The sequence below is a fragment of the Pyrus communis genome, chromosome 3 (genome assembly GCF_963583255.1).
Source record: "Pyrus communis chromosome 3, drPyrComm1.1, whole genome shotgun sequence".
NCBI classification, from domain to species: domain Eukaryota; kingdom Viridiplantae; phylum Streptophyta; class Magnoliopsida; order Rosales; family Rosaceae; genus Pyrus; species Pyrus communis.
The window spans coordinates 1,527,973-1,543,030 of NC_084805.1; the positions used below are offsets into that span (position 1 = coordinate 1,527,973).

Here is a 15,058-nt window from a genome sequence, read left to right on the forward strand (position 1 = left end):
TAACTAAATATCGAACTCAATTCAAATATAATACATCATTGCCATTCATATGAGCAAAACCTGAAACTCACCTGTAAATAAAGGAAATTACCACTAAACCATAGTACTAGTTGATCACTTTTATACTGCACACACACTCGTAGGCTTTGGCTACACTAGCATCAATTAACTCTTGATATAGCTTATTTTACTTGTCAATGTTATTCCCAATTGATTAACAAAACTATTGCAACAAAAACACAAAATAAAATTAAAATATGAATTTTAAAAATATAAGACAAATTGATTTTCTCATAATTTTTCTCACTCTACACACCTCTATTTGAAATAAAGTGTGCACGCAGAGTAAGAAGGTATAAATCCCATCAGCTCATGGGCATTAGTGGAATTTCGCCCTTCTTTAACTGCATTTTCCCTCGATATGCAAGCTAATTTCACGCGGATACAAACCCAATACTTAACTAAGCAGCAACAGGCCCACATTTGACCAACGACTAATTTAGTCGTATTTACATACACACCCCTGTCCCACCACCACTAAGTCAAAACGACGACGTCACCTTCGTCCTCAAAAACTCCTCCAACCTCCACTTCCTTCCAAAACACAACAAACTCAAACCTCTCCGTCTGAGAAACTCTGGAGCACCAAACAATCAACTCGCCACCAAAAATGGTGAGGGAGCGGGACCACCTCTACATCACCGTCCCCAACCTCTTCCGCTGCCCCATCTCCATGGACGTCATGCGCTCCCCCGTCAGCCTCTGCACCGGCGTCACCTACGACCGCGCCAGCATCCAGCACTGGCTCGAATCCGGCCACGACACCTGCCCCGCCACCATGCAAATCCTCCAGTCCAAAGACGTCATCCCCAACCTCACCCTCCGCCGTCTCATCAACCTCTGGGCCCAGTCCCACGGCCCTTCCTCGCCGGCCTCCTCTCCCTCTCTGTCCTCCCAGCACCTCGCCTCCCTCGTTCAATTTCTCCGCAATGAGAAAGAGACTGAGAAATTCAGCCAAAATATCGTACACTCATTGTCGAAGACTGCCGATTTCGCAAGGGTCGGTGAGGAGAACCGGAGGTTTGTGGCGAATTTCGACGGCTTCGTCACCGCCACTGTGGGGATTCTGAATAGAGAAGGCGTCGAAATCGAAGTTCTCGAATCGGTAATTAAGGTTTTGGATTCGATTTTGCCTCAGAGCGGAGTCAACGAGCAATTGAGCCGATTTATTGCGAAGAGCAACGGCAATTCCCTCGCTTCGATTCGATTGGTACTGCAGAAAGGAAGCCTGAGCTCGAAGATCGAATCCGTCAAGGTTTTGGATTCGATCGCGCTCGACGCCGAGTCGAAACGATTAATCGCGGAGAAGGAAGGCTTATTGTCCGTACTCAACGATCTATTGAGCTTGGAAACCTGTCAGGACCTATACGGCGCCGTTTTCTCGTGCTTAGCATCATTGTCCGTGAATCGGTCAATTAAAGCCGAGCTCGTCCGGTTCGGACTCGTCCGAGTCATAACATCAACGCTGTTAAACCCGGACACCAGCACTAACCTTGCGGAGAAGTCTTTGAAGCTGTTATCCACCATTGCCACGTGCGCCGAGGGCCGGTCGGCAATCAGCGGGGAGGAGAAGTGCGCGGGGGCGGTGGCGGAGAGGCTGATGAAGGTGTCGAGGGGGGCGACGGAGGACGGCATGGCGGTGCTGTGGAGCGTGTGCTGCATGTTGGGGGACAAGAGGGCGAGGGAAAGCGTGGCGGGAGGGAATGGGGTGGCGAAGGTGTTGTTGGTGATGCAGAGTGGGTATGGGGAGGGGCATTTTGTGAGGAGGATGTGTGGGGATTTGGTCAAAGTTTTGAGTGTTGGGTTAGGGTTGGGGTTGAGGTATGACACCAAGACTATACATATCACGCCTTGTTAGAAATTGTTCATGATGATAATCTTGCTCATGTATTTTTTTGGAAGTTGTGAATTTGATTGCAAAATTTATAGACACAAAAAGGAAAATTCTTTTAGTTTTGTAGTCATTGATCATCATTACGTGATTGATGTTGTATGATTAGTAGAGAGATTTTTCTGTGCTGTGAACACGTTCCGCTATATTAAGAATGGTATTACAATTAGCTGGAAACTAAAAAAAAAATTCCGAAAAATTGTATTAGCCGTGTTTCCAGAAATATTTCTCAAGTTTGTGGGGACGTGAATATGCAAAATTATGTTGATTAGATGGCTTAAGTGATTAAAAGAATGAAGAAATAAACAACTTTTTGGTAATCTCATGTTAATCTTCTTTTTTGATTTGTTGTTTCTTTTTATTGTTAATTCAGAAAAGTTTCATGATGAATTGGTTTGAACTTTGAAAAAGGATTTAGGACAAGAATCCTTCTTTGTAAAGGGGGCAAGTTTTGATATGATTTGCAAGTTATAACTTGTCAAGTAAGAGAATGTAAGGAGATCTATTGTATACTTGGGTAAATTTAATTGGTCTTAAGTTCAAATTTATTTCTTAGTAGTTTTGGAGTAATTGTGATCAAATAGTTGTATGCTTTTTTTTAGAGTGCGACTTACAAGTCACAGTTGTACTGCCTCAGCTACGTTTTATACCAATAATATAATACTATGCAGAGATAAATTTACACATAATATTGTATATTTGACATGAGACTGCCTTAGTGAAAATGTATCCATGTCATAGAAGTCGTCCTCTCTTTTGTGGGCAGAGGTAAATGAGTTATGCGCAATGAACTGTATGAAAAAATATGAGTTGTTGAGCTATGCACGAGTGTCAAACGTAACATGGCTTATTTTCGTATCCTTGACAAACAAACTACTAAATCGTTGCTCTTAGAACAATATATATTTAATTTCAAAAACGAGACAAAAATGATTGTAAATAAAAAAAAACTAAAAAAGAAGACCAATTCGGGCTAGTTTGCGTTCAGATTTTACAGAGTAAGGCAACAACTTTGCCGTAGTAGGCATCTGGTTTACGAAAATCCAGCAGAAAACAATCGTATGGACAACAAACTGCGATGCTCCGATGCCACTCTCTAACGATGTAAAGCTGTTTTGAAGCGGTGAAGGAATAAGGGTCATGGCGCCAGATAACCGAGTTGTATCAGCAACCATTTCGAACATTTATGAGCCCGCTGCCCCGACTTCCACGCTCGATTCTGGTAACTTTGTCATCTACAACTCGGACTCAAAAATCATTTGGCAGAGTTTTGATACTCCAACCGATACCATTGTATCTGGACATCGATTGCTGGCTAGAAAGAAGCTTGTCTCCAGCATCTCTGACACAAAATCACGCAAGCGGAGGATTTAGACTTTTAGTGCAGCATGATGGGAACCTAGAGCAGTACCCGGAGTGTCCAATTATATTACAACTTGATCGATCGGTATGCTTACTCAAATACTGGGACATACAGGGTTGGAGACAATGAGTCACTCAACGTTGATCACAATGGGCAGTTATGTCTCCTCAGTTCCGCTGGTTACAATATAAGGAACTTTACGAATCAGAAACAGCTTTTGACACACGTATGTACCACATGATGGTTAACTTTGATTGTATACTCTGGTTATACTCTCATGCTATTTATATTTAATTTTAAATTTTAAATTTAAAATGATTTCTGACTGCATGATGTACATGAACGAACATAATTACGAGATCCTCTAAATTCCTAAGAAAAAGATCCGGCGAGAACTTTGAACAGGAAACTTTGGTTGCTACATTGTCTCATTTGACAGACTGAAATAACGGAGCTAACAAACTGAAAGTACAAAGGACGAAAATGAAAAGAAAAAGGCTAAGGGGAGGTAAGTGATAATCCGATTTAAACTAACGGGTCCATGAGCGCAATCAGACTTGCTCCTTGGCAAAGCCAACCAGGGCGTTCCAAGTGTACTCATGAACACGTGCCGGAACACTATTGGATGCTTGAGGGGAACCAATGAGGCCTCCCGCAGCAAAGCCACACAAAATAATACCCAAGCGATCTGAGTCGTCGGCGAGGTTCGACGTGAAAAATCGGTCGAAGAAGCAAAAGCAGGTCACTGAAAAAAGAAATAAAAACACGGAAGCTGAAGCTGTTGCGGGAAAAAGCTTGTCCAAATTAGGGTTCCCGAATTCGAATTCGAACCACCAACGAGGTTAACCAAATTAGGGTTTTAACAAATTTTTTTAGTTAATTTTACCTTGTTGTAATGGCTTTTTATTTTTTTGCTGAAATTTAGAAATTTGCAGGAAAACTGAAATGGGGGACGGCATATGGAACCGGCAGCAGCAGCAGCAGCAGCATCAACTGGGTCCCTCTGGCGGTGTGCATAAACGACCTCGTTCCGACTACGGTAACTCCTCTGTGGCCATTTCTCATAGTTATTTTCTTTAATTAGATGAAATTGCGATTGCATTCGTTTGCATTATAGATTTAGTTGTCAAACCATTTAATTTCTGACTTGTTGTTTATAATTTGAGCGATATTATAATCTAATTGAAACTATGGGGAGAGGGGGATTCAAACTTGGGCCCAGATGGGGAGCACACTGCTCGAGCCAACTTAGCTAGGCTGAAGTCTGCTTCTTCATGTTATAAGTGTTTTTACTTAGTGGTTCGTGATGGGTTTCGGGTTTCAATGTAAATTATGTTTCAAAGTGGTGAATTTTATGTGAAGGGTCAAGGGTATCTATGGTTGACAAAGGATTCCAGTTCAGTTGTCTGATGACTCTGCTTGTATGCATCTCCACTTACTCTAGTAGATATGCAGATTCTGGTTTTGTAGCTAGGTGTCTCTTTTCTTTTCTATTAAAAAAAATAAAATAAATGTTTTGCTTCCATAGTTCCATGTATACTCTTGCATCTTCGGGTTCTTGAAGCACATAATATAGTCCTAGCCTATCTGTTCCACCTACTACAATTGCAATCAACACTCGTACTTGTATGATTCCATATAATAATGTATCTTCCATGAAAGCTTTACTAAGCATATGATTTCTGTTTTTATTTTCTTTGTAACCAGATCACAGTTTTTGGCCCTTGTGTTTCCTTCGGTCCATTGTTACTGATATTATTTACTGGGTTTCATTTTTAGAGCAACTTTTGAAAGATTTCCACTTTAGCGTTATTTTTAGAAGTTACTGGTTGTTATTAAGTTATGTTCAAGGTGGGAAAACCTTGTTCAGTGTGTTTGTTAAGACCTGTGTGAAAATGGAAACTACTAGAAAATCATTTAGGCTTCCAATTACATTGCAAGGAACTTAAGAATGGGTCTTTTCCCGAACCCAACCAAACCCCAAACCTCTGAAATTATCAAGTAGATTCTTTCCTTTCAGTGCGGTCAGTCTTCCAATCTAATGCTATTCAATAATGATGGTAATAAGATCCTCCATACATATTTATAATGCAATTATTTGTATATACAAATTGATGCGTATTATTGGTATACATTTTGATATAACAAAATTCTCCTTTTTATTCATTTAGTTATTTGTTTGTTGAGTTGTTCTTGTTATAACTTCTTAGTCACTGATCAAAAGCATAGACTTGTATAGTTGTATGTAGATGTTTTGATTGGCATGTTTTCTTTGTACTTTGGAACATTGATAGCAGTTTTACTTGTTCAAATATCTCCTAGTTGTTGTAGTGAAATTGCTCATTCCACACCTTTGGTCTAACTCTGCACATTAAAGAGTTAGGTTTTTACCTTGTTTGTTAACTGTTAGACGGGGTATACTCTACTTCCACCGAATGCTTCTCAATTGGTTTCATCATTTAAGTTCTTCCATCTGCTTTTTTTTTAATGCCTTTTCTCTTGTTCTATAGTTGTAATATATACAGCTGAATCAGGGTCTATTTGTTAATGTTTTCTCAGTGTTTTGCCTTTTAAATTTTTAATAAAGGTCAAATATGTGTTCGGTGCATTAAGTTTGTAAAACATGGGAAAATTATTCTGTAAAATGATCTCAATTTTGTTCTTCAAGCTATGAAACAACCTTTCCACTATTTATGTTGTTTTCAGGGGAAAAGTGAAACATGGTGAATAGTTAGAAACACAAAAAGGAACCTTTCAACTGGAATAAATATTTCAGTCTTCTTCAGAGGCTTTGTTGTTGGTCCTCACTTTTCATGTTTATCTGCTCTCAAAAACCCATGACAAAAGACCAAACACCCCATTGCCTCTCTCTGCCTTTCTTTCTCCATCTCTCTTTGCCTCCTCACCTCCTCCCACTCTCTCTACACCCTCAAAACCTGCACTCCAGCCCCACACCGAAAGCCTGTCTGAGACCCATTCATCAAAACCAATTTGTGGACCCTCTTCTCCTCGCCGCCTCCCCACCCCCCCTCTCTCTTTTCTTCCTCCTCCCTTTCCCCCTCTCCCCTGCAATGTTGTCGTCTGTCTTTGATGTGAAAACATTTGGTTGTGGGTTGTTTTCAAGGTAAATTGGTGTGGATGGTAGAATTTGGTATTATTTCAATTTAAACTAGAGTCGTCAAGAATTTGGTAGAACTTATAAATTGAGAAACTGAAGATGCTGAATCGTACTTGGTTTCAGTTTAAACTGGGATAGTTATACCGTACTTTTATGGGATATAGAGCGATGTTGGATGTAGCTTTATTTTATTGTATCAGTTTCTTTTTGGTGTCGGAAGGGTTATACTGTACTTGTATCAGTTTCTTTATCTCTTTTCGGTGTTGCTTTATTTATTTATTTTTGCTTCTAAATCTGAAATGGTTATACTGCACTTGTATTGGATAAAAATAAGGTCTGATTTGGATGTTCATTGATATGAATGTTCCATTTAATAAGGCTCTAGCTCACAATGGTTTTGGTTAGCTTTGATGCAGACATGGGATAAATCAATTTCACTATTGTGCCGTTTAAAAGGGCTCTAACTCACAATGTTTTAAAATAATTTGTTTGGTTCATTGATACGTCTTGTCAGCGTTTACATTAGTTATGTGTTTGATTATAATATTAGTTGAGGGTAGTTTTTCAAAATGTTGCTGCCTAATACAAATTCAGTAATTCAATTTTCTCACACTAGCACTGAACACGTTTTCACTGTTTTTGTTTTAAGAAACATTTTTCAAACTATTCTACCAGATGCATTATCTAATGTTAAAATACAAGAATGTTATATTGTTTTCGTTTTCTGAAAGCGTTTTATGCAGATGGTTTTGGAAAACATCACCAGATAGGCCCTTACTTTTCTGTGTTGTCAACCTGTCTTCAGGTCAAGAGATGCATGGTTATTTTGCACGAGAGGATGATCTTGGTGGTCCTAGGACTGTAAAGGATAACAGATCAATTGGATCAGCATATGACCGCTATCTTCAGAATGCGGTGACTTTCTTAAGCATTTGAAATTATGCCTATTATTATTTGTGTTATATCTCTCTGTTTTTGTACTAAAAGATTTGTCCTACTTACTTCTAAAGGAAATGGCTTCGTACACTTCTGGAGAAGCAAGTAGTTTTGGTGGAGCTGGAATGGGAAGGGCTGTTGGTGGTGGAATGACAGGTCCTACAATGGCTGATCATTCTATGAGGGGTCGTCCTGGAGCTATGTCTTCTGATGTACTAACAAATGGTCGAAATATGAATCTTGCTAATCAGCTCCCAGTTGATTCAATGCCTAGGCCTGGACGTGAAACAGTTCCTTTACCTCTGGATGCAACCAGCACTTTATATGTTGAAGGACTTCCTCCTGACAGCACAAGGAGGGAAGTAGCTCGTATCCCTTATGATCTTTCAATGATGCCTAAGAATTATTGCATATTGCTTTCCAATCTTATTGTTTAACTCAATAATTTTTCCATCGCTCATCCTTTACATAAATCTTAAGATATCTTTCGTCCTTTTGTGGGATACAAAGCAGTGAGGCTTGTGAGCAAAGAGTCCAAACATGTATGTGGGGGTGAATTATTGTAAACAATTACTTTTCTTAGTCATTCTGTTTTCTTGATCACTCTGACTTAAGATTCTCATTCTGCTGCTTGGTTTGACTTTTGGGAAGTTTATAATCTTTCTTCGCACTAATATTCCGGTTTGACCATAATGCAGCGTGGCGGGGATCCTCTTATTCTTTGTTTTGTGGATTTTGAAAATCCAGCCTGTGCGGCAACTGCTCTGAGTGCCTTGCAAGGTGGTTGCTTTTCTTGTCATCAACCTTGGTGACTATCGGTGTCAAAGAAAGCTTAATTCTACTTTCTGTTTTTATTTGTTTTGTTTATATCTTCCCAAGTGCTATTTTCTATCGTACCTTATTCAATCAAGTAATTCGATGCATAGTATGTGTAAAGAGGTTGAGGCAGTTCAGAAAAATGTTATAGAGGGCTTCTTGTGATTTATGATTGAAGTTCATAATATCTCTACACTCCAGATTGTGAAGAACTAGTATTGCTCATTATATTTTCCCGTGCTTGCGGTATTTGAAACGGTGGAAGATGCTTACATTTGTGTTGCGTTTGCAGGTTACGAAATGGATGAACATGCTCCTGATTCTAATTACTTGCGGCTGCAGTTTTCTCGGTTCCCGGGTCCCAGGTCCGGACCTGGCCGTAACAAGAGGTGATAGGCATTAGGTGATGAGAGATGTGTTTTTGATGTAATCAAGATTGCATTTGCTTTTATACATTCCATATATATATTGCTCAGGCTTGGGCACACGCTAATTGTAAGCACTTCTGATGCACATTGTTGTTTCGAGTTAGTGAAATCAGAAACAGTTTTATAGTTGTGCAATTAAACAGAGATCTGATTTTGCACGTCCATGGTCTGCAAAATTTACTCAAGGAATGTTTTAATTCAGAATAGCTTCTTCTCTTTGACACTATACCATGCATAGGCTCCCGCAAGATTAGTGCAGAGATAATTTGCATCTAGATTATTTCCATATTCTGGAGGACTTCGATGGCCCGGGTACCTTGCCACGAGTGTCCCGTGCCAATGACAAAATGTAATGGGGAGAGAAACTTAATATGACACTATATCATTGGCATGGGATGCTGCGGTGGCAATGCACTCGTCCTATGGAAGCTGCTCTCTATATTCTAAAGCGGGAAGCATTCTAGTGATGGACATACGTATGAAGAAGAATGGAAGCCTAATTAAAGGGGTGAAATCTTCCACATTTGATCACCAAATTAGCTGGCTTAAGATATCTAAGTGCAACGCGGAATGAACTGCCTCCTTTCAAGAGTAGTGAGAAGCAGTCTGGATGTTGCAAGCCTATTGAACTAGGAATGCTTGTAGTGTTTTGGAAGTGGCAAGCTGCTCAGGCACAATCCCTTTAAAGCTAGTGTGTTTTTTTAGCACGGATTTGCAGGATTATATTACAGATATCATATGGTAAGTGATTTCCGCTCTCTCATGTTCTCCCTGCACAACTCCGATTTTCCTAGTTTTAGGGTTGGATAAATCAAATCAAAGGAGAATTAGTGGAAAGAAACAAAAGGTGAATGCAGAAGGAGAAAACGGAAACGTGAAGATGACTACCGATCAAATTCGTCTTTTCTTGTAACTTGCACTGCCTGGAGAAAAGCAGAGACAGTGCATGATGAGAAGGGACAATACATGGTGTCATGTCTTTTGGTGTTAGAAATTTGATCCGAGTCCTTCCCTTTTGGACTACGGTTAAGGACAGGCTTTGCTATGTCCTCCCAATGCTAAGCACTAGCTAGTGGGTTGCCGACTAGTCTATATGCTACTGTACATATCACATGGGCCTTGAACCCATAATCCTATGCTGCTAGAGCTCCTCCCCACCCTTCTTGAAATTAGCATACCGTCTGATATGTTGCTGTCTTTCACATCATGTGACTAATGGTTTGTTTGAAATTACTTTTTTTTTTAAAACACTTATACTACAAGTGTTTTTATTGTAGACACATTAAAAATATTTACAAACAATCCAAGTGTTTATTGAAAAATATTTGAAGGTGCTTCTTCAAAAAGCATTTGGCAGGTGCTTCTCTAAAAAGAGTTTATATGAGTCAAAAGAATTTTTTTTTTCTTTTTTCTTTTGCCAAGCGCAACAGACACATTTAGCTTTTCCAAAACAAGTTCTAAGCAAAGAAAGGGCGATGTAACATGAGGACAACGAAGAATCTTTCCGACATTTGAGGTTCTGTTTGTTCGGTCACTAGACCCAAACAAAAGAGAAATGTAGAAGTGGGCAATGAATGATTTTTAATTACCATCAAATTGGCACAACAATCGGAATTGTTTCGCAAAAGAATGCTTTTTGTCTTAGCATTAGTTTTACACACTCTAATGTGTGCTAAAAAATGAGCTAGGGTTTGGTTGGAGAACAAGTCTGAGTGGTTACATGCCATGTGGTATGGAGGGTTTCGTTTGGTGCCATTACTCCTTTTTCTTGTTCTATCATCCTTTTGGAACTAGAAGAGAAAAAGGAGGGGAAAAGGTAGTTTAGGGCACAAAGGATAGGGAATTGTTATTAGCACTCCAAAAATCTCATTCTACATTCCCAACTTTCTATATTAGGAAAGAAAAATACAGTTGTGAAGAGTAGAATGAGATTTTTGGAGTGCCAATAACACTTCCCAAATGATATTGAGTTTATAAACCAGGAAAATGTCTAAGCAATTTATTGGTGCCAATGTGACTGTTATCTAAATATAGCGTAGTTGTGGTAAAAATGAAAAAGGCAAAAGGGGTAACTGTAAATAGTTATTGTACTTTAAGTGTAAATTGTCCCACAACTTGTCCAGGGACTAGTGCATATAAGTTGTAATTGCAAGAGCAAGGAGCAAGCTCTGGATTAGATAGACGGATGGACTTGGTTTGGTATAATTCCAAGTCGTCGTTGGTGTTTCTTCTTCTCTGTTGCCCAGCCACCCAGGACTATAGTCCTTATTTGGTAGGTATTTATTGCAAGGCTAACTATGGGATTGGAGATAGACAAAGGGAGATGGGACATGGAGAATGGTTTGCCAAGTTTGTTTAGAATGGATCGGGATCAATGGCCGTTGGATCCCTAGTTATTGAATATTTAGTTAAAGATTCAATGTATATGAATCTCGGTCTATGCTATGAATCTGTTTTTACAATTTTCGTTCATTGTGTATCATGTAATATGCCTAATGTTAGACAATCCACTTGTTTTATTTGAGACAATTGTATTTGATGCAGTTCCTAATTTCTGTTTTCTGACTTGCTTCAATCGACATTCTCTTGATATTTCTTTTCCATTTTACTTGGTTTTATGATAGTGAGAACATTCAACATGGCCTCTTCTTCCTCTAGTTGCTCCTTTGTGATACATATCTCTGTTTTTGTACTAAAACATGTATCCTACTTGCTTTTAAAGGAAATGCCTTCGTACACTTTCGGAGAAGCGAGTACTTTTGGTGGAGCTGGAATGGGAAAGGCTGTTAGTGGTGAAATGACAGGTCCTCCAATGGCTGATCATTCTATGAGGGGCAGTCCTAGAGCTACGTCTTCTGATCTATTAGCATATGGTCGAAATATGAGTCTTAATAATCAGCTCCCAGTTGATACAATGCCTAGGCCTGGGCGTGAAACAGTTCCCTTACCTCTGGATGCATCCAGCACTTTATATGTTGAAGGACTTCCTCCTGATAGCACAAGGAGGGAAGTAGCTCGTATCCTTTATGATCTTTCTATGATGCCTAAGAATGATTGCATATTGCTTTCCAATCTTATTGTTTTAGTCAATAATTTTTCAATCCCTCATCCTTTACATTACTCTTCAAGATATCTTTCGTCCTTTTGTGGGATACAAAGCAGTGAGGCTTGTGAACGAAGAGTCAGGTTTGTCCACAATGCAGCGTGGCAGGGATCCTCTTATTCTTTGTTTTGTGGATTTTGAAAATCCAGCCTGTGCAGCAACTGCTCTGAGTGCCTTGCAAGGTCATTGCCTTTTTCTTGTCATCAACCTTTATCAGTGCCAAAGAAAGCTTAAATCTTCGTTCTGTTTTTATTTGTTTCCTTATACTTTCGTAAGTGCTATTTTCTATCGTACCTTATTCAACCATGTAAATGGAAAATTTATGTTAAAATTCTTCCATGCATAGTAGGTATAAAGTGGTTGAGGCGGTTCACAAAAATGTTATAGATGGCTTCTTGTGATTTAATATTGGAGTTCATAATATCTCTACACTCCAGATCGCGTAGAACTAACTGGATTGCTCATTATTTTCCCGTGCTTGTTTTTTTTGAAACGCTGGAAGATGCTGACATTTGTGTTGCATTCGTAGGTTATGAAATGGATGAACAAGCTCCTGATTTTAATTACTTGCGACTGCAGTTTTATCAGTTCCCGGATCCCAGGTCTAGACCTTGCCGTAACAAGGGGTGATAGGCATTAGGTGATGAGAAACATCTGTGTTGATGTAATCAAGATTGCATTTGCTCTTATACATTATATATATACATATATATATATATATATATATATATATATATATATATATATTGCTCAGGCTTGGGCACACACTAATTGTAAGCACTTCTGATGCACATTGTTGTTCTAGGTAGTGAAATATCAGAAACAGTTTTATAGTTGTGTTAAACGATCTGATTTTGCACGTCCATGGTCTACAATTTACTCAAGGAATGTTTTAATTCTGAATATCTTCTTCTCTCTGAGATTATACCGTGCATAGACTACCACAAAATTAGTACAGAGATAGTTTGCCTATAGATTGTTTTCATATTCTAGAAGACTTCCATGGCCCGGGTATCTTGCCACCATAGTGTCCCGTACATTTTTCCTCCACATTAGTTATATATTTATCTGGACATTCTAACCTAATGAAGTCCTACAATCATCATAACTCATTTTACTTAGCTTATGTTCCTTACAATATTTGATGAACTCACATAAGAAACTCATAGAAATTTGTTCCCAGTCATTACCTTTGGACTGCAGTTGAGGCTTATGCTATATCCTCACAATGCTAAGCACTAGCTAGTGGGCTGTCGACTAATCTATGCCACTGTACACATCACATGGGCTTTGAACTCTATCTCAATTATTGTAAAGACGTTGGCCTCTTCAATGAAAGAGCCCATAGTCCTATGCTGCTAGAGCTCCCCCACCATTCTTGGAATTAATATAGTGTTAGGACATATCGCTCTATTTCTCATATCACGTGACTAATAATTCGTTTGGAGTTACTTCTTTAGGAAACACTTAAACTACAAGTGCTTTTATTGTATAGGATCTTTATAAGCAATCCAAGCGTTCATTGAAAAAGTATTTGAAAGTGTTTCTTGAAAAAGCATTTGACAAATGCTTCTCTAAAAAGAGCTTATTGAGTCAATAGAATTTCTAAGTTTTTTTCTGCCAAGCACAACAGAACGCATTTAGCTTTTTCCAGAACCAATCCCAAACAAGTTCTAAGCAAAGAAAGGGCAATATAGCCTGAAGACAACAAAGAATTTCCCTGACGTTAAAGGTTCTGTTTGTTCGGTTACTAGACCCAAAAAAAATAGAAAACTTGAAGTGGGCAATGAATTGGTTTTCGATTTCCATTAAATTGGCACAACATTTGGCATTGTTATGCAAAAAGATACTTTTTTCTTAACATTAATTTTACACACTCTCTTGTCTGTGGTATAAAATGAGCTAGGGTTTAGTTGGAGAACAAGTCTAAGTGGTATCATCACTTACATTACATGCCATGTGGGCTGGAGGGTTTCATTTGGTGCCATTACTCCTTTTTATGTTCTATAATCCTTTTGGAACTGGAAGAGAAAGTGGAGGGGAAAAGGCAATTTAGGGCAAAAAGGATATTGAGTTTATAAACCAAGAAAATCTCCAAGCAATTTTTTGGCAATGTGACTGTTTTTGAAATACAGAGTAGTTGTGGCAAAAAAAAAAAAAAAAAGGAAAGGGGTAATTGTACATACACATTGTTCCAAAGTGTCACTTGTCCCACAACTTGTCAAGGGGCCAGAGCATTAAGTTGTAGCTGCACAAAGAAAAGGAAAGGGGTAATTGTACATACACATTGTTCTAAAGTGTCAATTGTCCCACAACTTGTCAAGGAACCTGATATAATTTCTACCACCTGTAAAAGTAGGGATAAAAACATTTAAAAATACTTGCAAGAAAATAAGGTAGTTGTAGTATAACAACTCAAGCAAGGTCGTTTTCCACAGAGATTGAATGAATAATTTGTATTTAAACTAATCCTTAGCTAATTATTTAGAACAAAGTTTCAAAAATGGTTGATTTTGGAATTTAAAATAATAAAAACGAATTTTAAATAAAAACAATTTAAGAAATTAGCAAAGTAAAGAAAAACTAAAGAAAGCGTTTTGAAAACCAAGTTGTAAAAGCCTAGGGTTCCACCGTCCCTTAACAATCCTATTTAGTTTTACCAATTACTTATGAATTACACATGCAACTTTGAAGGTTAGGTTTTCCTTATGCATATTATCCTCGTGATATTCAAGCAAGAATGTATATCTAACATGCAATCCGTCTGTGATATTCAGATCAAATATGAATATGCAGGACTCATTAAGTTTTGTGAAAACCTTTTGAAAAACCATGCAACCCCTAAAAGTGTGATATTTGTCTTAGGTGAAATTACAATTATTAACCACAAGAAGCAATACTCAATCATTCGGTGATGTTCCGACCGAATTGCATCCGATTACTTATCTAAACATCCTAATGGTAACTAAACATTAAGATATAGAGATAGTTTAAACACAGTGATTAATAATTCATAGTAAACATGCATAATATCATAAGTAATTAAATAAAGACTACATATTCATGCTAAGGTTTAAGGCTTCGCCCTAGCAAACGGAAATTAGTTACAAACAATCATAAACAAAATATTATTAAAAACAAGGATAGAAAACACCTTGAAAATAAACTTGGATTGTCAAAAGCAATTCTCCAAATTAGTGTGTGCGTTCTTCCCTCCTTTCTCTAATGGCTAAATAGCCTTATTTATACAACTACAAAATAAAATCGTACCTAGAAAAGGTCTTCTAAAAACTGGAAACATAATAGAATAAGATAACTAGGAAATAATTTTATGCGTTCTTTC

The 15,058-nt window shown here is 38.3% G+C and overlaps 3 protein-coding genes across 4 annotated transcripts; all 3 read left to right on the forward strand.

Moving 5' to 3' along the window:
- Window positions 1-376: 376 nt before the first annotated feature.
- LOC137730005 (U-box domain-containing protein 29-like) lies at window positions 377-2,012 on the forward strand. Its single transcript, XM_068469064.1, has one exon. It carries the CDS (start codon window positions 671-673, stop codon window positions 1,916-1,918), a length of 1,248 nt encoding a protein of 415 aa, XP_068325165.1. The 5' UTR covers window positions 377-670; the 3' UTR covers window positions 1,919-2,012.
- A 1,988-nt stretch (window positions 2,013-4,000) lies between these two features.
- LOC137728779 (RNA-binding protein 2-like) lies at window positions 4,001-8,770 on the forward strand. 2 transcript variants are annotated; one of them, XM_068467541.1, is made up of 7 exons: window positions 4,001-4,155; window positions 4,240-4,353; window positions 7,238-7,347; window positions 7,443-7,737; window positions 7,849-7,910; window positions 8,067-8,148; window positions 8,477-8,770. In XM_068467541.1, exons 2-7 carry the CDS (start codon window positions 4,260-4,262, stop codon window positions 8,575-8,577), a joined length of 744 nt encoding a protein of 247 aa, XP_068323642.1. In that variant the 5' UTR covers window positions 4,001-4,155; window positions 4,240-4,259; the 3' UTR covers window positions 8,578-8,770. The 2 variants fall into 2 exon arrangements, with proteins under 2 accessions (XP_068323642.1, XP_068323643.1); XM_068467542.1 differs by having other exon boundaries at window positions 4,020-4,155; window positions 4,250-4,353.
- Window positions 8,771-10,759: 1,989 nt separating this feature from the next.
- On the forward strand, window positions 10,760-12,446 carry LOC137727293 (RNA-binding protein 2-like). The gene is made up of 4 exons (XM_068466156.1): window positions 10,760-10,884; window positions 11,335-11,629; window positions 11,742-11,897; window positions 12,245-12,446. The coding sequence occupies exons 1-4, from the start codon at window positions 10,798-10,800 to the stop codon at window positions 12,343-12,345; spliced, it is 639 nt and encodes a 212-aa protein (XP_068322257.1). The 5' UTR covers window positions 10,760-10,797; the 3' UTR covers window positions 12,346-12,446.
- The last annotated feature ends 2,612 nt before the right edge of the window (window positions 12,447-15,058 follow it).